We start from the raw sequence: 23,192 nt of genomic DNA on the forward strand, positions 1-23,192 counted from the left end.
GGGCTTATAATGAAGACATATTAAGAACATAGAAAACTGCATTGGTGAGGAAAAGGCCAAAGATGTTGTAGCGAGGAATTTATTTTTCTTTACAGCAATGTGAAGAAAATGCTCAGTCGTCCGGAGTTGGTAAGGGTTATCCCCTTTACCCTACAGCCCTGAGCTTGTCCATTCTACCTTCTCTTTGGTCCCCAGACATACTCCAGGTTAAGTTTATTCCTTGATATTTCGCTCTTTTAGATGTTATTATAAATGGAATTAGTTTCTTAATTTCCTTTTCAGATTTCTCCTTGCTGGCGTATAGAGATCTAACTGATTTGGGGGGTTTTGTGCCCTAGAACCTTCTAGAGGTTTAGTGATCTGTAGGGTTTTTACAGTCTGAAAGGACCATAATTGGAGTCCCTTGTGGGTGCCCAGACTGCCACTGGCAAATTGAAAAGTACAGAATTCTTTCAAGGTAAGTTTAGAGAGATGGAAACACCACCTTCAAAAGTTTATAGACCTACATGGAGGAGATGTTGAGAAACAATCGCTTCACACTTTAATGTTTTTGCTTAACAAAAGGGTTCTGCGGCATGTGGCAATACTTTTTGACTACTTTCATACTACTAGACTTAAAACCATGTGATTATCCTAGTATGTGGAGAAATAGCATTTGACACAATTCAGTACCCATTTCTTAGGAAAATTCTCAGCAAACTGGAATTGTCAGAGAATCAAAACAATCGGTAAAAAAGCTTAGAGAGCCCAGAAGTTTGCTAGTGATACAAAACCGGTTGAATTTCAACAGTGCAGCTAAGGATAGTCAGGGATGCTTTCAACACATGGTGCTGGCAGAATTGAATATCAGTATGGAGAAAACATGAATGAAGATCTATATCGCACACTATATACAAAAGTAACATAAAATGATTCCTGGGCCTAAATGTAAAATTTAAAACTCTAAACCATGTAGAAGAAAACAGGAAAAAATGTCTGTGACCCTGGATTAGGCAACTATTCCTTAGCTACAACACAAAATATGACTCAAAAGAGAAGTTAAAGTGTTAAACTGGACTTAGAATCAGGAGCATTAACTCTGTGAATGATACTGTTATGAGAATAGAAAGACAAATTACAGAATGAGGGAAAATATAAATCATATTCTTAACAAAGGACTTCTAACCAGAGTCTATACAACATTTCCAACATTTGTTAACTGGGAAACAGACACAGTAAAAATCGTTGAAAGATGTAAACAGATTCTTGATTGAAGGAGGAATGATAGTGTTTGCACTGAATCCTTTCCTACTCTTACTGATCCTGTTTGTTGTTGTCAAGTGCTGTTGAGTTGGTTCCAACTCCCAGAGACCCTGAATAGGATATCTGAGGAGCAGCTGGTGGGTTTGAACTGTTGAGTTTGAGGTTCACAGTCCAGTGCTGATCCTACAGTGCCACCCCAGGGATCTGCAGGACAGAGGAGTAGGTCTGCGCCTCAGGGTTTCCAAGACTCAGTCTTCACCGGGAATAAATAGCTTTATTTTTCTCCGCAGAGCGGCTGGTGGATTTGAACTGCTAACCTTACCGTTGGCAACCACACTTAACCCACTATACCACCAGGGCTCCCTAAGAGGAAATACAGAATAAGTCATTTGGGAATTTCAGATTCAAACCACACTGAGTCCATACATATTAAAATGAAATGTAGAAGACTGAAACAAATGTGGCTGCGTGGACCACCACTCATTTCTCAGACAGTCCTAGTGGCCAAATACATTGCTACAATTACTTTGCAAAACAGTTTCCCAGTTCCTTAGAAAGGTTACATATACCCTGAACTTATACCTAAGCCATTCCACAGCTAGCAATTCCCCCGAGAGTAATAAAGACATATGAATCTCTGTCCAAAGACCTCCTCATCAGTACTCAAAGCACCAATAGTGAGAAGTGAGAAGCCACTAGTGAAAAGGGTGCACACATTGTAGGCTGTCGATGTGGTGTAAAGGACGTGATTTCACCTCAAGTAAGGTGGTCTTTGTCCTTCTTGTTGTTAGGTGCCATGGAGTTGGTACCAACTCATAGTGACCCTATGCACAAAAGAACAAAACACTGCCCAGTCCTGGGCCAACTTCATAGTCGATGCTACGTCACTGTGCTAATACATCTAGTTGGGCATCGTCTTCTTTTTTGCTGACCCTCCACCTAACATGATGTTCTTCTCCAGGGACTGGTCCCTCCTGATAATATGGCTGAAGTATGTGAGACGAAGTCTGGCCATCCTGGCTTCCAAGGAGCATTCTGGCTGTACTTCTTCCAACACAGATCTGTTTGTTCTTTTAGCAGTTCATGGTACTTTTAATATTCTCCAGTACCATAACTCAAATGCATCAGTTCTTCTATGGTCTTCTTATTCACTGTCCAACTTTCGCATGCATATGAGGCATTTGAAAATACAATGATTTGTGTCAGGCGCACCTTAGTCCTCAAACTGACATCTCTGCTCTTGAACACATAAGAGTACTTGTGCAGCACATTTACCTAGTGTAGTAATGTCGTTGATTTCTTGACTGCTGCTTCCATGAGTGTTGATGGTTGATCTGTGCAAAATGAAGTCTTTGACAACTTCAGTGTTTCGTCCATTTATGTGGATGTTATTGGTCCAGTGGTGAGGATTTTTGTTTTCTTTACACTGAGATGCAACCAATACTGAAAGCTTTGGTCTTTGATCTTCATCAGTAAGTATTTTAAGTCCTATTTGCTTTCAGCAAGCTATGTACCAGCTGTATATTGCAGGTTGTTAATGAGTCTTCCTCCATTCTTGATGCCTTGCTTTTCCCATATAACCCAGCTTCTGGGGATGATTTGCTCAGCATATAGATTGAGTAAGTATGCTGAAAGAGTACAACTGTGGCACACCTCTTTTCCTAATTTTAAATCATTCAGTGTTCCCTTGTTCTGTTTGAACAACTGCCTCTTGGTCTTTGTCCTTGGCTCCAGCAAAATAATTCTTAGAGTAACTTGAGTGCCTTGGTTTGGGACATGCAGAGAAGACTCCCCTGGGAGGTTGGTACTGACTTGTCTGAGGAGACTGGCTGGTGCAAGTGCGGAGAACAGAAGGTGCAGAGGGCTTCTTGGTTACCAAGCTCATCTGCTCTTTATGGGTGGGTGGGTGGGGACTTGCGATATGGAAGCTCTGCTTTGGGAACCCCCCCAGACCTTGCTTGTCCTGTTCAATGTTGTAGAGTTGGTTTGTACTTATGGCGACCCTGTATAGGATTTCTGAGGAGCCGCTGGTGCATTTGAACTGCTGACCTTGTGATTCGCAGTCCAGTGCTGATCCGACAGCGCCACACCAGGAGTCCTTGCTTGTCCTTTATCTCTTTATTAGTATTTTTTTATGGCTTTCATAAATCCGTAGTGGTAGCTATAGTGGTGATGTGCCGTGGAGTCAGTTCCGACTCATAGTGACTCTGTACAGGGTTCTTTATGGGAACAGAAAGCCTCATCTTTGTCCCACGGAACGGCTGGTAGTTTCTACCTACTGACCTTGAGGTTAGCAGCCCGACTCGTGACCACTACGCTAGCAGAGCTCCACGGTAGGTGTAGCGTACTCTGTGAATTCTGTGAATTGTTCAGTGTATCGTCTCAAAAGAACTAGCCCAGAGGGCCAGTGAGAAGCCGGGCGCTCCGAAACTTAAGGGTCGTGTGTCCCTCCAAGCTTGTGGCTGACATCCAGCGGGGCAGGGGGAAGCCAGCAAGTCCAGGGTTAGGGTGTTGTGTGGAACCCCCAAACTTGGAGTTCTGCCCTCTTATCCCCGTGAGTCCTGACCTAGCTCTAGAGAATATGGGGTGGGGGTAGGGGTGCCGGCAGTGAGGACAGGAGTCCTGTCGGTACTTACCCAAGCTGCTGTTCATAAAGCACAGTGAAGTGTTGGTAACTGCAGTAGCCTGGAGCAATCGGAATGACGACAGACGTCAATTCTTCCCCAACCCCCAACAACAAAGGCCAATTCCCACCTCGAGCTGCACTTAGTCATTTCTACATACTTGTAGAGGTCGGTAGTGACGGGGTGCCCCTCTGTGCTTACCTGGGATCAGAGACGGGTGGGCGAGGGCGAAGTTGGAAAGGCAGGTGACAGTTTGGAGGAGTTTGGATATGCCTGCTCTTGAATAGAAGGATGTGTTCATGGATTTGTACGAAGGGGCTTCAGCGAAGTGGTGGGAAAAAGCTCCGTTAACCTTTGTATTCCATTGTTGCACAAACTCTTGGAAGCCCCCCTCGGATGTCAAATTCACCATGATTCACATTTTACATATGTCAGTGATGTCTCAGTAAAGCGCTGAAGAATGCCACCAGGTAATGTGTCCCCCAGAGAAGAGATCCAGAAACCAAAAAGTCAAACCACGGCCATGGAGTCGGTTCCGACTCATAGTGACCCTGTGTGGGAACAGCCTCCGTGTTCTCTCTTGGGGTGCCTGGTGGGAATGAGCTGCTGACCTTGCAGTTAGTAGTCCACTGCTTATCCTACAGTGCCACCAGAAAAAGATGAGAACCATTTATGTCCTTAAGACAGGGAAAGCAAGCACAAGCTCCTTTTCAGGAGCCCAGACCAATTCTTCAGTATTTTGTGGTCTTAAAAGTTTACTATATTTTTAGAAAAACAATAAAACTAACCAAATTTTATGATAATCATTACAAGTGTTAGCCTTAAAAATGAAACATCCTGCCATCAGTCAATTGATTCTGATTCTGAGTGACCCTTGAGGACAGAACAGAGCGGCCCCGATGGGCTCGTTTCTGAGACTGTACGTTTTAGACAAGCAGACGACTGCCTCACCTTGCTCCCCTGGAGTGACTCTGGAATTCAAACCTCTTGTCATTCCGTTCACAGCCAAGCGCTTAGCCCCTGGGCCAGCAGGGCTCCTTCCCAGATGTTGCTGATTCAGCTCCAACTCACAGTGACCCTGTGTAGGGTTTCCAAGGAGCTTCTGGTGGGTTTGAACCACTATGCAGTTGGCAGTCCAGTGCTTATCTTAGCAACACACCAGGAATTTCTTAAATTATTTATCCCATCACCTTAGAACTATTTTGTTTTTCTATGTGATATATTTGCAGTTGAAATGTAGGTATTTTGTGTTCTAGTTTCAGTCAACATTAATTCTTCCTGTCTTTCTATAGAATTAAAAAAAAAGTTTAGTGACAACTTTTCATGTACTTTTCCTACTTACTGTATTAGTTCCTTAGTTTATGGATAGCTTCTTGTGATTCTAACAAGTTTTCTGTTTTTAGTACAATGTTCCACTTGAGTATTAATGCTGTGTTCTGATGGAAAAGGAGCACTTTCTGTGGTTGTCACTAAGCGCCGTTGAGTCAGTCCTGGCACACAGTGACCCTGTACTGGGTTTCTGACACTTGGCGGGAGCAGAAAGCCTCGTCTTTGTCCCATGGAACGGCTGATAGTTTCTAACTGCCGACCTTGAGGTTAGCAGCCTGATTCGTAACCACTACTCTACCAGAGCTCCTTTTAAGAGCAATAGTCCAGCACAATTCATTCGTACCACCCAGGGGCCTCGAAAAAGCAAAGAATGCAAAATTTCTTGAACCGAGGGATTTTCTGTTTTCATTGTTGAGGTAAAAATCTTAGGAAAAACCTTACAGGTCCAAAAACTGAAGCAAAAGTAAATGAGTTATATAGCCATTAAAAAATATTACAAGTTTTTTATTATCATGGGATTATAACTTAAAAATATGGAGTCTGGTGTGGTACTGTAGGGTAAGTACTGGACCGCAAGATCGGCTGGAACCTCCAGGTTGTTAGTTCAAACGCTCAGCTGCGCCTTGGAAAACCTTATGCAGGGTCACTGAGTGGGAATCGTCTCGATGGCACGTAACTACAATATTCAAAATAATGTCAGATGGAAACATCAGATGCAGAAATAGCCCAGTCAGAATGCTAAATGACCGCCCAAATTCTGCAGACGAGAGAGTCACAGAGGTACATGATTTTCCGCTTCATTTCTACAACAAACACCATGACACCTTCATACGGAACATTGCTGTTGACGCTGTTGTTAAGCGCTGTGGAGGCCGGTCTGACTCAGAACAACCCTGTATATGTTTCCGAGTCTTGAAATCTTCATGGGAGCAGAAAACTTCATCTTTCCCCCTCAGAGAGCTGATAGGCTCAATCCACGAACTTTGTGATTGGAAGTCCAGTGCTTATATGGAGTCACTGTGTTCCCACTTCATGAAGATAGAAACGCGTACAGTTTTCTAAACCTTAGTTGGAAACCTCATCAGAAAATTAGTTGTTTTAAGAAACCTGTATCAGTCATTTGTAGATTGGAAAGATTCTTTCATTTAGGTTGGGTGGGATGCCTGTATTGAAACATCAGTTATTGGCCTTGTTGGAAACATAATTGTAATTTCAACCACAACAGCAGTGCTTTTTAAAAAGTGTTTATTGTGAAGTGAGTGATGGTTTACATGGGAGAACATCAGCCTTACTCTCATCCCATCATACTCACTGCAATGACTACTGCCCCCTCCATGTAGCATCGTTCAACAGCATTTGCTTCCATTCCCTTTGTTGTTTGTTTTGAATGTACACTGAAGCACTCAGAAATATACAAGCATTCAAACAACCAAAGGGCACACTCTGCACGCCTGCTCGCCCCCAGCCGCCAGCACACAGTCCTCTCCCTCCCTGAGTCTAGAGCCCCCAGCTACTCCATCTCTCCACATCCTCGTCTCAACAGCAATATTTTTTTTAATGTAAAGAGTTGGATTCAGTTTTGTGTTGAGAAGGGGTAGGTGAGTATCGTATCCAAATGTTGGAGATGCTATCAGTTGGAAGAATTTGGTATATCAAAAGCCCGGGTGTTGTATGATAATTGCAGTGCAAATTCAGTGCATAAGAACATAAAACTTTTAAGATTTTTGTTGGTAAATGAATGTGACTATTATTTTGACTTTTAAAGTTCACTTAGAGCAGTTTAAAATATGAATGAAAGTTAGGGTTTAGATTGTGAATAGAAACGAACATTTGTTTTATTTTTGTAAAAAGCAAATTAAATAGAACAACTATTAGGATAACTTTAGTCATAGGGCAAGGATAGTGAAATGGATACATTCCCCCCACCCCCGTCTTTTCTTCAGTCTTTTCTCTGATTTAGTTTTTTGAAGGGAGACAATACAACTTTTAAAGCTTTTTTCTACATAAAGACGTTGCCTCCCAAAGCTGAAAGAACGTTTACTGTCTTATGAACAAATGCGTCATGTTAATGTCATATTAGTTCTAGTTACCAGTTTTGCCTTCTCTTGCAAAAATGATGAACATGATAAAAGTGCACACTTTATTTGTGTGTGTGTATATATATATATGTGTGTGTATATATATGTGTGTGTATGTATATACATATATACACACATATATACATATATGCACATACACACACACACACACACACACATATATATATATATATATATATATATATATATATATATCACTGGACTGTCAGTGTTTCAAACTCACCAGCCCTGGCTTGACGGCACTTAACAACAGTGTGTGTGTATGTATGTGTGTATATATTCATATTCATGTTGTTGAGTGCCATCGAGTCAGTTCTGACTCACAGCCACCCGGCACAGGTTTTCTGAGGAGCAAATGGTGGGTTTGAACCACCAACCTTGTGGCTAGCAGCAGTCTAGTGCTTATTCTACAGGGCCATACCAAGAACCCTTCTTAAAGTGATTTTAAGAATTTGCATTCAAGGGAGGCTTCAAAAACTTTGTGGGAAAGTAGAATGGGAAGATAATGAAATTTTTCTACAAACTTTTGGAAGCTCCTTAATACATAGAAATGTCCAATTTAGTGCAGCTATTATTGTAAAGATTTTATCTTGAAGAGCGTGCCCTAGGTGAAGTCTTACTTTTCCATTGTGACTAAGCCTTGTCTGTCTGGTAGTTGGTCGTCTTGGACTGCACGGAATCCCTGCTCTGTGTCCCGAGAGCTCTTCTTGCCTGCCCCTGGACTCCCCTTGCTTTACAAGTGACTCCTTTGCCATTTAGATCCTTTTACCTTTTCTCGCATCCCAAATACAGCTAAAAACCAAAACAAACCAGAACCGAGTCCTGATTCCCAAACCACCCACTCCAGGGAGTGGACACGCCCACCTGAAATCGGGACAAAGAGGAGGGAGGAGGATGTTAGGCCCACATTTCCCCTTGTTGCTAAGTGCCCTGGAGTTGGTTCTGACTCACAGCAACCCTGTCTAGGGTTTCCCAAGGAGCAGCTGGTGGGTTTGAACTGCCGACCTTGTGGTTAGCAGGCCAGTGCCCATCCGTAAGTGCCACACCAGGATTTCTTATTTCTCTTTGGAAATTGAAGTAACCTGCTCTGGAGGGTTTGGGGTGCCTGTGGTTACTTTCCTTTTTAAAAATTACAATTGAGTTTGTCAGCTTAGTTACACTGATGTGCGTAGCTTCTATTATAGTTAAAACCAGTGTGAATGCTCTTTTTAATTTGACATTTTATGTTTGATTTGTTGGGGAGGGTAGTCTGGGCTTCCTCTTCATCCTTTATCAGGTGTCTTGAAATTAGGCTGTGAAATTCATTTAAAATAGATTTAAGTTACAGAAACTCCGTTTCGAAATCCGATGGTCTGCTGGTCATTACGTGCTATGGTGTCTGTTCAGACTCCTAGCGACCCTGTATAGGGTTTCCAAGAAGTGGGCGGTAAGTCTGAACCACCAGCCTCGTGGGTCAGAATGACCTAGCAGTCGAGTGCTTATCCCACAGAACCACAGCAGGACTCCTGGTCACTGTGCCTGTTGCTGTTATGTGCCGTGGAGTCGGTTCCGACCCATAGTGACCCTGCACAGGGTTTCCGAGGCTGTAAATCTTTACGGGAGCAGAAAGCCTCATCTTTCTTCCACGGAACAGCTGGTAGTTTCGAACGGCTGACCTTGTGGTTTGCAGCCCAATTCGTAACCACTACACTACCAGCACTCCTTTGGTGACTGTGCCTAGTAGGGTGTAAATGAAATGGAAACGGAATCAGAGCTCTTTCTCAAGAATCTACTGCAAAAATGGCCATCTTCAGGTACGGTTGTCCTTGTCTGATTTCACTGTCCCAGGACCCTGATTGCTTTTGTCTGGACTCTGTTCTTCTCAGCTGGATTCAGGGGTAGCTGGTGCCCTGGCTTACCTCAGAAGCAGCTGGGATCCTATCAGTAGCCCTGTGTTCTGTAGTAACAAGGGATTGTTAAATCAGTAAGATGCACAGGCTAGCTTTCCGCGCTGAAATATCAGAGGTGGCCCTGTGTTTAAAGACCGTGCCCTCGTCTAGGCAAGTCCCTGGAAATATGTTAGCCTTGTCTTGATTTATATTTTTCAGAATTTCATGTTTTAGATTCGACTCTAGAGAGATTCCTTGTTTAGAGCCAGTGTATTTTCAGTAAGCCCGGACCTAACAGGTGTTTTGTATTTTACCACTTCAGTTACTGTAGCTGCCTCATAACTAGTAAGATCCATTGTTGCAGAGTTAAAAATAGGTTAGCCTGCCAACTTGCCACCTTCCCAGCCTAATATTTTGAACTCTAACTTGGCAGTTTACTGTGTCTCAATCAAATGGGGAAGTTGTCCTCGGGCTGCATGGTAATTAGCCGATCTTCCTTCTGTCTGTCATGGGAAGTGCTTCTTTTTCATCCTAGTGATCAGTTTTAAAATGACATCTAAGTGATTGAATTCCTTAATGATGATGATAGTATGTTTCAAGCCTTGTTCATATGTACACATAAAATACAGGCTGGACTTAGAATACACTAAATGATCTCTTTCCATGATTTCTCCTTGTTTCCCTCATGGAAGCTGAGTTTAAATGATGTTAATGTTATTAACTTTAATTGAGTCTTTATTATACCTTGGCATGTAGAATTAAAATGGTCTGCTGTTCAGAAAAATATTAAGGATGTACAGCAGTTCCACTTGAATGAAACACCGGCTGTTATAAAATTCTGATACACAGTCTTAAGATGTTCTAGTAGATTTTCAGGCCAGACATCTGTGCAGCCTGAACATAAGAAAACCTTACGGCATAGTCCAACTCGGAAAGAAAAACACATTCCATTATCGTCTTAGAGCAAACTCATCAGTAACAGTGGCATGAAACAGTGCAGGCAGGGGCTGGGGACTCTGTTTTGTTTTTCTTCTGTCTTGATTCCTCCTAGGTTTGTCTTGTTTTTATGTGTTTCTCTTGCCATTCCTCTGTTACTTAAGTACATGGCACCTTATTATGGGGTGTGTGTGTGTGTGTGTGTGATAACTGTTTGTAAAGAAAGGGAAGTGATGCCCTTGGGAATAAAGGCGTGGCCTTTACCTGGTACAAGTGGTTTCAACATACTGAGTTTGAAACTTGTTGCTCAGTTTTGAGGTCACCTCAACCTCCTGGTTCTCTAAACTAGGTTCATTGGGATGGTTGCTAGAATTCCTACTTGAAATTAAGGGCACATTTTACCTGCCTCTGGGGTGCAAATTCTGCAAATGAAGTGATTGAAGTCCTCAAATTTGATGATCTGTTTTTCTGCCAGAAATTGAATACCGTACCCCAGAAAACCAAACTGCTTGTAAAGCTTTTCATGAAATCTAGAGCTCAGATGTGTGCCATGAAGGAAGTGCTGTGGAGTGATACCTAGTAGAGTCAGATGTCTGTCTCTAGACTTGAAAGTGTGTTAACTTGCTATATTTGATTTTTAAATAGACACCAAATCCTACTGCCAGCGAGTTTATTCCTAAAGGAGGATCGACCTCCACGCTGAGTAACGTGTCCCAGTCCAGTATGTCTGCGTTTTCTCAAGTCTCTCACCCAGCCCTGGGAAGCCCCGCCACCGCTGGATTAGCACCAGGTAAGTGGAGTACCTGGTTCCAGTGAGTTCAGATCCCAAACCTGTAAGCACCATCACACTTGTTTTAATTTAGCACAGTTACGACACTGTCCACCTGAACGATTCCCATTCTGAACACATGATGGATTTTAGGTGCTAAAAAACCTAAAGCAAAATTTCAGTATGTGGGAACGTTAACACGTAAGGAACATTAAACGCACAAAGGTAAATTTAAAGTGGAAAATGCTTATTGTGGGGGACACAAACTACTCTGGAAACTGGTGTTCCCCTTTCCTAACACCTGGGACAGTGCTGTGTTGAACAGAAACATCGGGGAAGGCATCCAAAATCCCGAGCCCACCTTTCCTCAGCGTTAAATTCTAGAAGAGTCATGTAAGACGCCACCGTGCACGTCATTAATGTGCTGCTCTGTAGCTGTGAGTACTACAGGTCAAGAAGTACAAAGCAGTAGAGGTCAGTCTGTGGGGAAGCAGTCCTCCCCAGTCACAGTTCTCAGGGTGACTCCTCATTGCAGAAGCACATGAGCAAATGCACTTACTCCAGGGGACCCAAGACATAGTTCACAGTGACCTTTTGAGAGATGATTGAGTCCTTGGAAAAAGTCCTCTCTTTCTTCTTAAAAACTCTGGCAAATTTTTTATTCTGCTCCACAACACACACCTTGTTTTAATAGAAAAATCCTAAAAATTTCCTGGGAAATTTGCGTTCCCCACCCCCATTGCCATGTATCTGGTATAGAAAGGTAAGTTATGTAAAGCCGAGTTGAATCCAGATTCAGTGCCAAGCAGGTTGTAAACTAGCTGGGCTGCGCACACAGTTTACGTTTCTGGAACCTGTACTAGAGAGCCAGTACTCGGTCTTTGGCTGTTTCGAGAAACAGAAACAAAACAAATACCACACACGGGAAAAGAACGTGACAAGCTTTAGGCCTGGACCTAGGGCATGCTTGTGTGCCTGCCTTGGTTTGCCAAGCAAGTGTAGGAAAAGACCTGAGTCGGGGAGGACGTGGTTGGGAAACAAATGCAGCAGAAGGCAGGCTCCACACTATTTGAGTAGAAAATACAGTAGGTACGGCTGTCTCCGGGGCTCAAATGAGTAAGCTGGAGTGGACGGTGCTAACTCCATCCAGGGCCACCTTAGGAAGAAGATGGAGGATGATAACATGGACAGGGCTTCCACTTCACAGCTGAAGGATCACGTGTCCTCGGAGCCTCCCTCCCCTGAGCCCACACCTACCTTTTCTTGTAGTTTGACTCTTTTCAGGTTCCGTTTCAAATTCGTGTACATTTCCCCTTCTGAGCAGTGTCAGAATTTAACAGCCTCTCTTGAAAGGTACTCACCTGGGTGATGTCAGTAGTAGCCACATATCAGCCATACATCTAACATGTCCTGGAGGGTAATGTCCAGACTTCTGAGCCCTGTATAGCTTTCCTGATACACACGGTCCTTCCTACAGCTAGCGTGCGTGTCAATGCACACACATCAGTTTCCTGGGAGCTGTGTGTGTTATGCGTAGGTGCATGCTATTTGTGTGGGTGAGTTTTATGTGAAAAAGTACTTACATGTTTATTTACAGAGCACCCACAGTAAAGTAAGGTCCATATGGTACCAATTTATTTTGGCCTAGCAGCCCATCCTCCCTTGTTTGAAATGATTTGTAGTGGGAGATACTCTGTTCAGAGAACTTGAATAGACAGGCTCAGGCTTCCCTTTTTTTATAATCCCCTCCATGTACCATCAGTCAAGGTATTTACGTCTATTCCCTTTTTTTCTTGATGTACACATGCAAAACAGAAAATAGATTAATTCATTGAAATTTCCAAAGGGCACAGCTTGCTTGCAAGCCAGCCTCCTGGCCGCTGGGCATGCAGCCTTGAGAAAAGTCCACGGGGCTAGAGTCCTCTGTCTATGCCTTCGCCTCTGCTGTCACTACTTTGTGGGTTAGGACCCCTCACTCTGCTCATGTGCTTTCTTCTTGCTGGTCCTAGGGCCCTCTCTTCCTGAAATGGAAGATGAACTACTCCACCCTTTTAGTTACGTACATCTTCTACTTATACAAGTTGTGACCATCACAATTAGTTCTGATAACAATTATACAAAATCAAATCATAAAATCCTCATTCTCCCCTTTCACCAGACCCATCTGGAAAAGAGAAAAACTTTTTTGTGGGATGCTGCCTTACCCCACTTGTTCTTAAGCTAAGCACACTCGTGAAAGCTTGTAAACCAACCACTTTGTGCCTTTGTAGCCGCCCCCCCCTCCCCCATTGCCAATATCTAAGTTGCCTGTCTCTATCAATCCAGTGTATTGAGGAGACAAACTTGATCCTTGATATGAAGAATCCTTCCCTTATTTAGAATTTCGAGCAACTATATCCATAAAGCAAAGATCCAGTTCATCAAATTGTAGCAATTTACGCTTGCTCACAGTATCAAACTCATTTATCTTCATCTGGTTGAGTTCTGGTTACTAACCATCTAAGCTAGGTCAAATGGGTACTGTCTGCAAGTTTGGGAGTCCTTGCACACTTCCCCCGACTTCAGGTCACTTCCCCCGACTTCAGGTCACTTCACTCTCCGAGGCCAGTGTCCATGGACTTCCAAGTTCACACATCCTCTCTAAACTTCAGACCCATCAGCTCTTGTGCTGCTCTCTCTCACCTCAAGGTCAATGGGTGTCTATGGAACATGGCCAAACTCAGCCCATCTTCATTGCTGCATTTCCCCCACTTCCACTCGGGACGGTCACCAGTGAGCATACAAGACTGCTTATGTATTTCCTTTGAGTTTCAACCTTACAGGGAGGAGGGATTACCTGGTGGGCTGACTTCTCTTGCCTTGTTGGCTCCAAGGCAAACAGCTTACTGGCTATTCTGCCAGTCCAACAGTCTGCTGTGTTTCTGCTGGTCTTTCTTTCAAAAAGTATCTCCTATTCCTCTAGCGTTCCGGGTTGCTCTGCGTGGCTTTTCAGGAGGGAGTATCCCACCTCAGAAGGTTCTGGGTGGGGCTCAGGATCCCACCTAAGGCCTATGCTACACAAAGGCTTAACGAAAAGCCTGTTTTCCCAGGCACTTTTAGCTAATCCAGTCAGTTATAGGCTGAAGTTTATAAGCTCTCTGTGATCCTGTTTCCCAATACCCCTTTCTATCCCACTTACATGTCTATTTCACAGTAGTAAGCAGGGGAAACCAATATCCACAAGACAGTCAAGCCTCTTCCCATTATTTCCCTTTCATTACCCATTCCGACTCTTTCTGGGTCCCTGTGTCCCAGAGTTCTGTTGTTCAAAGGTTATGCATCGATCACTATTTACCTCTGTCCCACTGAGCCCATGCAGACATCCCTAAGTCCGCCCGTCTTCCTTGTTCATCTGCTCCCCCCGTCACCTGAGCTGTCATGTGTTTACCTCCTAACCTGTGAATTACTGACCCCTGCCTCCCACTTCTGAGAAGCACCAAATAATTTTTCTTTTTGATTAGAAAGCTTTTCTTAAGCTTTTACAATAGCGGTCTTATGCAATACTTGTCCTTGTGTGCCTGGCTAATTTTACTTAGCATTATGACCTCAAGGTTCATCCATGTTGTAAGGTGTTTTGCAGCTTCCTTGTTGTTCTTCAAGGTAGCATACTATTCCATTGTGTGTATGTACCAAAGTTTATGTATCCGTTCTTCCATTGATGGGCACCTTACTTAGGCTGTCTCCATCTTTTTGCTATTATGAATAGTGCTGAGATAAACATAGTATTTTTTTGTGGATATATACCAAGTAGAGGAATTGCTGGATCATAAAGTATTTCTATTTCTAACTTTCTAAGGCAGCACCATACTGTTTTCCAGACTGGTTGAATCATTTTACTTACCCACCAGCAATGTCCACAGGTCCCAGTCTCACCACATCCTCGCCAATATTTATTCTCCTCTGTTTTTCTGAACTTCGCTGTTACTGCTGGTGAGGGATGGTATCTCGTTGTTTTGATTTGCATACCGTAGTGGTTACGAATTGGGCTGCGAATCACAAGGTCAGCAGTTGGAAACTACCAGCTGTTCCGTGGGAGAAAGATGAGGCTTTCTGCTCCTATAAAGATTTACAGCCTTGGAAACCCACTCCACGGCACATAACCACCACCACCAAAGGCTAATGATCGCGAACATTTATTCATATGTTTGTTGGCTTCCTGAATGGCTTCCTTGGTGTGAAGTGTCTGTTTGTGTGCTGTGCCCATTTTGAAATTGTGTTATTTGTCTTTTTCTCATAGAGATGTAGCTGCTGCTCCTGGTAAGTGCCATTGAATTGGTTCCAACTCATAGCAACCCTGTGTAGGGTTTCTGAGGAGCGGCTAGTGAGCTTGAACCGCTGACCTTCTGGTTCAAAGCAACCTTGCAGTCCAGTGCATTAACTCACAGTGCCACACTCTTTTGGTGAAATCTTTTGATGCACATAATTTTCTAATTTCTAGTATGTCTCAGTTACCTATTTTGTCTTCTATTGTTTGTGCGGTTTTTGTTGTTTTTTTTTTGTTTTTTGCGGTGTTTGATAGTCTATGTGTGCCAAATATTTGAGCCATTAAGTTTGTCCCTATCTTTTCATTGATGATCTGGGATTTACACTTAGATCTTTAATCCATGTTGAGTTAGTTTTTGTCTTAACTCGTCTTGTTTCATTCTTTTGGAAATCAGTTTCCAATTTTGCTAACACCATTTGTTGTACGAGACTGTCTCGTCCTCATTTAATGTATGTTAGCCCTTTTCCAAGAACATTTCACTATCTGTGAATGGATTCACTTCTGGATTCTCAATTCTGTTCCATTGATCTGTGTATCTTTTACTGGACCAATACCAGGCTGTTTGGCTGCTGTGGCTGTGTAGTAAATTTTGAAATCAGAGAGTGAGAGGCCTCTAAATTTGTTCTAAAGCACTGCTTTGCTTATCCGAGGCCTGTTTCCTTCCATATAAAGTTTGTGATCATTTTTTTCCATCTTGTTAAAGAAAGTTGTTGGAATCTGGCTAGGGATTGCGTTATGCATGTGGGTACCTGTGGCATTTTCACAGTGTTAAAGTCTTTCTATTTGGGAGCACGGTATATTCTTCCATGGTTGTAAATCTCTTTTGGTTTCCTGTAGTGTTTTGTAGTTTTCTCTGCACAGGCTTTTTAGATATTTCATCCTTTGGGAAACTTGCCATTTAAAAAAAAAAAAATTTTTTTTTTAGTACAAGAGGGCTTCAGAAAGTTTATGGGAAAATTCCATTAACTTTTCATTGTATTTTCTCACAAACTCATTGGAGCCCCCTGGTATATAGAATTTAAAGGGAATTTTAAGATCATGAAGATGTTTAGTTTTTTAAAATTCACGAATGCTTTAATAGTTCTAAAAGGTTTCCAATATCTAGTAACTTGTGGGTTGGTGGATATTTCAGTGGTCCTACTTGAGTGTTGTCCTTAGATTTAGAGTGAGAATCAGTACTGTGAAAGCGAATGCAGTAGAGGTCTCTTCGCCATGCTGTACCGTCCTCTCCTCCAGTGGTCTGCTCACTGTGCTGTTAAGGATAATAGTTTCTCTCTGTACTCATTGGGAATAGGTCAGTGATGTCATCTGAAACATATTTCTGTATCCTTCTTAAGGATGATTTCAGAATTGTTCATTCACACAACAGCCAACTATTTCCCCCAAAACATTAGAATGATGGTTTTATACTTACTCTTTCTCTCTTCCTAGTTTTCTCCTTGTAGTTAATGACTTAATATTTTCTGGAGATGAGCAAAGAAAACAATTAAATCTGCCTTACTTTTGAAAAACAGTGTATTTTTCTAAAATAGTATAAAATGACATGACCAGAAGAGACTTTTAAAAAAAAACAACCAACTTTTTATTTTGAAAGATCCCTTCCATGTCTTCTATCACTTACCCAAATAGTCACTTTTTTCTCAAGATCTAGGAAAGGTTCTTGAAGGGATTCCAATGTAAAGTTACAGAATGAATCCAGTCAGAGAGCTTGTTTAACGACCTTGCTTTTGGTTTTATTTGGCTTCTGTGTTGCTTACCTGCTACAGGTATAACTCATTGGTGATGTTTGACTCTCCAGAATCTTCTTTCATCTTTACTTTTGTTTTCTATTCTAGAAGATGTCTGCTTGCCCTCAATGAAGTACCAAGTTGCTGTCTTTCTAAACAATATAAACTCATTTTGGCACTCCTTTGTAAACAAGAGTCATGCCTTTTTTTTTTTTTTCTTGTACAGGGAATGCATATCTAAATATATATTTTGACCAAAAGTGTGAAAAACATTTGAGCAGAGTTGAGTACATATTAAGATTTTGACTGTCCTTAAAAATTGTAAGGAACAAAGGCAGCCACAGATAGGTCCCAAGTGAACCACTTCCTTTTTAAAACTTTGGTACTTTAAAAAAAAAATCCTGTTTTTATCTGAAAACTTTCAGAGCATGAAGTAACCTTTTATGCAGAGGTTATTTGAATTTGTTTATAGCTATTTAGATACAAAAGGCTTTTAAAATCATCTTTGAGAACCTCCTAAAATTATAGGCCTCTTCTGCTGTTGTTTGTAAATGATGCATTCCCCACCCCCCTTATAGCTTGTAAGAGATTCAAACTTCCCCCAAATTAAGAGCTGTCATTTAATACATCCTTAGCCAGTTTCTTTCCAGAGTGTGTCATAATGAGACCCATTTAAAGCAATGCAGCACCTATAGGCACATGTTTCCAATAGCTTTTGTGTTCCACAAGCATTTTTAATAGACGTTTAAAAATGTTTACATGACAAAGTATGAAATTCATAGTCTAGGCTTTAATTTTTCAACCACACGAAATAACGTTATCATGACAATGGCTGGCTGCTCTTTTTCCTATGAGCCCCCGTTGGGAGTGGTGTACTTGAAGTGAAGGAATGTAGGGAAGTGGTTTTAGGAGCGGTGTTCTGTTAGTGCGCTGTGCAGGCGTGTCACTTGGGAACGGAATCATCTCTTTTCTGCTTAATTGTGTGTGGATACTTGGGAGCGGGAAAGTGCCTCTAGTGATTTATAAATTAGAAAGAGCCCTATGTGACTTTCGGCTTCTCCAAAATATTCCTTCCTTCAAGATGAAAACGACACCGAGATTTCTGATGACGTGTGATAGTCTAATGAGGAATTGTTACGGCAAATCTCAGATGCTTGGCTTGGGAAGGAACATCCAATTTTACCCAAGTGAACATTATTAGATTACTGTATTAGTTTATTGCCAATCTTATATAATTTTTGTTTTGAAAAAATAAACCAAAAAACAAAACAAAAACCCTATGTTCTTAGACATCCCCCCCATCCCCCCACCCAAATGCTTAGCAATGGGTGGTGCCAGATGGATGGATAAAGAAGGTTGATTTTCTTAATTTATTGTTTTGGCTTTTGTAAGGTAGATGGGAGAAGAAAAAGAGCAAGTAATACTTTAGCCTTTTTGCTAAAAAATATTAAAGCTTTCCATATTATGTTGTTGTGAAGTGCCATTGAGTCGGTTCTGACCCATAGCGACCCTGTATAGGGTTTCCAAGGAGTAGCTAGTGAGCTTGAACCGCCGACCTTATAGTTGAGACGACTTTGCAGTCTGATGCATTAGCCCACAGTGCCACCCCAGGACTCCTTCCATATTATAGTCTATATTGTAAAACAACTATTCTGAAGGATCTGCGCCAGAAGATCCCTTTCACCTTGAAAGTGCTTTATTGAAAAAAGTAAGATTCTGTAACTCTTTTTTTCTATGCATTTTCATATGACAGGCGAGGCATTGGGGACTCGATGCATTTGCATTGCATTGTAGTTGGCTTCTGCGATAATCAGGTCCCCATTGTGGACCCAGGTGGACTCTTGTGCCCCATCTCTAGGTGGCCTTCCTGACAGATGGTCATCAAACCTTTGCGTAGTCACAGACAGTAATAAGGAATTTATTATGTGAGGAGTTTCCAGTGTACATTTCAACAGTTTGAATTAAAAAACAATTCTACCTTTTGCCAAACTAAACTGTATTGTGTCTTCTGCCCACTAGTCCTACCTCTTAACTTTTGTGTTGTTTAGAATAGATCAGAATCCTTTGCTGTCAACAAATTGTATGTATATGTCTTCACAGAAAGGAGAGAGCAAAGAAGGCACATTGGGTCAAATGCCACTAATGTTCACCAGTGGTGCCCATCAGAGCAGTCACAATTGTGAGCCGCTGTTTGGGTGTCACTGATGCTCAACTCCTCTGAGATCCAGTTAGGTCATGGACCAGTGGGGATCACTGGGGTCACCTTTGTCACTGCAGTGAAGCTAAGTCTGGGGGATGCCCAATACTCAGGCTTGTATAAACTCGCATTTCAGATTGTACTGTGAATCTTAAAGTTGCACTATCATTTTATATTAAGTAATATAGTAGTTGCAGTCCTGGTGTGTCACTGTGGGTTAATTCGCTAGACTGCAAAGTTGGTTTGAACTGCAAGGTGGGTGGTTCAAGCTCACCAGTCGCTCCTTGGAAACCCTCTACAGGGTTGCTATGGGTCAGAACCGACTTGAACCAACTTGATGGCACTTAACCACAATAACAATATAGTATTTGAAAAATGTTCTTAATTATATAGTTATATGATATTGTCTGTCTTGTAAGACTTAGTTGTAAGATTTTCTTTTATAATTGGCTTTCTAAGGTTTACAGTTAAAAAACTTTTGTGGGACAAATACGCTTACCACAGTTTATTTTGGTATTTCAGTCTGAACTCATTTCTCGGCTTTGTGTTTGCCGTTATACCAAATAGAGGTAGTTTAGCACCTAAAGTGTTCTAATATCAATCTCGACTTCGTAAGCACATTATAGATTCCTTACAAAGGAATCATGACACAGATCTAGCATTGTCCCTCCCCCCCAAGGGTACTTAACAACTATTTACTTGTTTGTGTTAACAAAATTCATAATTTCTGTATAGCTCTTAACTCTTGTGAGTTGTAATGAATCAGTAGACAGCTAGGAAGAACTGCTAAGGCTGTCTGTGCTCAGGGTGGGCCCTTGAATGAGGAATAGAAACGGGCCCGTTGGAAAAGGTTTTCACCGCCTCAGACTAGAGCCACTTCGTGGTTTGAGGTGCTCATCTATTCCTATAAACATTTATAAATATTCTTTTTTAAAGTACATGTTTCCCTTTTTTTTGTAATGACTGTTTCATGCCTGGTCAGTGGAGTCACCCTGACCTTCTCTAGTTGGGGAATTGCGCTCCCTATTAAAAAGTAAATGATGGAAAAGTTTTCCTAGATGCTAGTTTGATGGGTAAGACCAGGGATTCCCTGGTCTTTTTTCATGAAGAGGACTGTTCCTTTTGCCCTGTGAGGTTGTGCTGGCCGTAATATCCCCTTCCCTGCTGGGAATTTCAGGAAACTGAGGTTCGACATCTCCCGCACAAGGGGCTGTGGTTATGCCAGCGGGTTTGAAGGCCTGCCAGGTGAGGCAGCAGAAGTTCTGCTGGTACTGGTCAATGTGTCGTTAGGGTTCAGGCTCCTGTTGGTTCATCTCCTTGTACTGGCTGTCAGGATCCTGTACCTGGAGGGGAGGGGATCCCTTTAGCTGTCAGCTCTAGTCCTAATCCACAATCCAGGCAGCTCTCCTGCTGCTCGTGGGCAGGTTTCACTGGATCACGTGGTGCCAGGGCTTTCTCTCAGTACGTGTCCTGAGTCCTGTGTTTGCATGTGTCCTTCCCATGACAGGATATTGGAGGATTTGAAGTCTCTGTCAGCCGGATCTTTGTGACATGTGGGCCTATAGGAGCAGGGGCACAAATAGGAGTGAAGCCAACGAGATTAGGGAGCCAAAGGGAGAGGAGTTCTATTTTTGCCTTAGACTAGATATGGACCAGATTGTAGATTGGTATTCTTCCAAATGTGCGTGCCTTTGAGAAAACTATGCAAACCAATGCCAGACCCAAGCCCATGGCCACTGAGTTGCTTTTGACTCATGGTGACTGTACGTGGCTATTGACAGACTGCACCTCTGTGTATGGGAGCAGACCACCTCCTCTGTTCCTTCGAAGTGGCTAGTGGGTTTGAACCGCCAACCTTGTGGTTAGTATCCCAACTTCTAAGCCTCAGTGCCACCAGAGCACATAAGATGCTAACATAGTTGTGGTTCCCAACTGCTCCGTGACCACAGTTACTGTGCTCTGTGATCGTCTTGTCTAGCGTGTGAGATATACATGGCAGTTTAACTGGCTTCCCGCCCTCCCTCACCTTTGTCTCTGCTGTCTTTTTTTTTCAATTAAGGTTTTATTTATTTTAAATGTTTTGTTGTGCATTATGTGATAGTTTACATGAGAGAACATTAGCTTTACAAATTCATCCTATTGTATGTTATTGACACTTTATAAGCATGTAGGTCATGAAGCATTCAGCATCTTCATTATAAAGTATATGTTGATCACTTTAAGCAGTAGCTTAGCTCTTTTCAAAGTACCCAAATGCTAAAAATTGATACCTGAACACCACCCAGTAAAAAATGTTTTACGGACAGCCACACTTCAATACAATTTCTAACCTGTTTCCAACATGATGTATTCACAGGGAGAAAGCCCCTAAAACTACACCTGAACCAGGTGGTCTCTCCAGATTTTCGATAGAGATTTTACTCCTGCTTCCATAACATTAGGAGCAGACGTGCAGGTTAGCTGAGATGCTCTCCTCAAGGAGGTGTCTGATGCCGAGTTAGGGCAGCCGATCCTGGTTACCGCCTGTATTGTGTGGTTTTCTGTATTTTGTGTTGGGCATTACTTCAGCTGGCAGCCGATCCTGGTTACCGCCTGTATTGTGTGGTTTTCTGTATTTTGTGTTGGGCGTTACTTCACCTGGCAGCCGATCCTGGTTACCGCCTGTATTGTGTGGTTTTCTGTATTTTGTGTTGGGCGTTACTTCACCTGGCATTACTTCACCTGGCAGCCGATCCTGGTTACCGCCTGTATTGTGTGGTTTTCCGTATTTTGTGTTGGGCGTTACTTCAGCTGCATTTTTGTTGTAATCTGCTGGCAAACAACCAAACACCAGAGCAGCTTCAGTAACGGATTTATCTAGCACCTTAGGATGGTGCTCAACAAGAATGAGAAAGCAGCGTGCTACCCCACTGACCAGGAAGCCCACCGTACCTCTCTACAGAGGCAGCCTTCTAGGAAGCATACTGGGAATTTTTTTTTTGGATAGCAGAAGCTAAGGATTGTAAATACCAAAACCTTAACATTTTCACCTGTTTTTCGTAGGGTGATTTCCAAAATGTGTAGTGCCCTGTTACTTCCAACAAAAGAGAACTTTCTCTTGGTGAGTTGTGCTCTTGATGGAACGCTCCGTGGTGGTGTTGACCCCTTTAGGACCCATCTGTAGGGCAGTTTGCTTCGGCATTTTGCAGTTACTTGGAGTTTTCAGCCTTCCCACCACAGCTGCTTATTGGTAACGGTGTGAAGCCTTTGTTTGGCTCTAAGAGTCTGCTGAAGTGCCTTGAGTGAACATGGTCAACCTTTTAGGAAGCATTTGGTGGGTGTGTTTTCTCTGGCTCTTTGTTAATGACTTTGTGGTGGTCTCACTTCTTCTACCTGTATAAGAGAGTCTCCAACCTGAGAGTTCACCAAGCCAACATCTGAACGTTGAGTACTTCCTCAGTAGGTCTGGTGGGTCAGAGAACGTTCTAGGTGGTGCTGGGGCCTCTTTGGAGAGTCACTGCTCCCTCCACCCTGCTCTCCTCCTCCTCTACTGAGGGCTTGAGAATGTCAATGTGCCTTTAAAAGCCCATCCTCTTTAAGGAGGAGTCCGAGGTGGCGCTGCTGGTTAACGCACTGGGCTGCAAGCTCATCAGCTGCTCCTCGGAAACCCTGTACAGGGTAGCTGTGAGTCGGAACTGACTCGAAGGCACTTAACAACACCTTCTGTAAGGAAGCAAAAGGCTTCGGGCCTCAGACTGGAATTGTTGCCACTGCCTAAACCCTACGAGCTTCAGGTCACCCTTGGGTGGCCTGATGCTCCATCTGCTCTCCTCATTCTGGAGACTGTGTCCTGGATGTTGTTGCCGGGGTCACTGAATACCCATTGACCGAAACCGGGCAGTAGGGATTTCCTGTGTCAGTGTGACAAAAACCTACTGCCATCGTGTCCATGCCAACTCACCGCGACAGACTACGTGTCGCTTGGGGCTAATGTGATCATTAATCCCAGGAAAATGACACACCTCCACTAAACAGTGGTCTGTGGCTCTGCATGGTGGGTGGCCATGCTTAGTTGCTGTTCAGTTGTGTGTCCAGTAGGACGTAGCCATAGGGTTTTCA

General features: G+C 42.8%; 1 protein-coding gene across 2 annotated transcripts in view; it reads left to right on the plus strand.

Moving 5' to 3' along the window:
- PAN3 (PAN3 poly(A) specific ribonuclease subunit homolog (S. cerevisiae)) overlaps positions 1-23,192 on the plus strand; it is a 115,690-nt gene that overhangs the window by 38,988 nt on the left and 53,510 nt on the right. For both annotated transcript variants that reach the window (XM_006831941.1, XM_006831940.1), the window contains one exon: positions 10,744-10,888. In XM_006831941.1, coding sequence (XP_006832004.1) covers positions 10,744-10,888 — 145 coding nt within the window. The remainder of the gene's footprint in view (positions 1-10,743; positions 10,889-23,192) is intronic.

The sequence above is a fragment of the Chrysochloris asiatica genome, unplaced genomic scaffold, assembly GCF_000296735.1.
Source record: "Chrysochloris asiatica unplaced genomic scaffold, ChrAsi1.0 scaffold00005, whole genome shotgun sequence".
In the NCBI taxonomy this organism is placed as follows: domain Eukaryota; kingdom Metazoa; phylum Chordata; class Mammalia; order Afrosoricida; family Chrysochloridae; genus Chrysochloris; species Chrysochloris asiatica.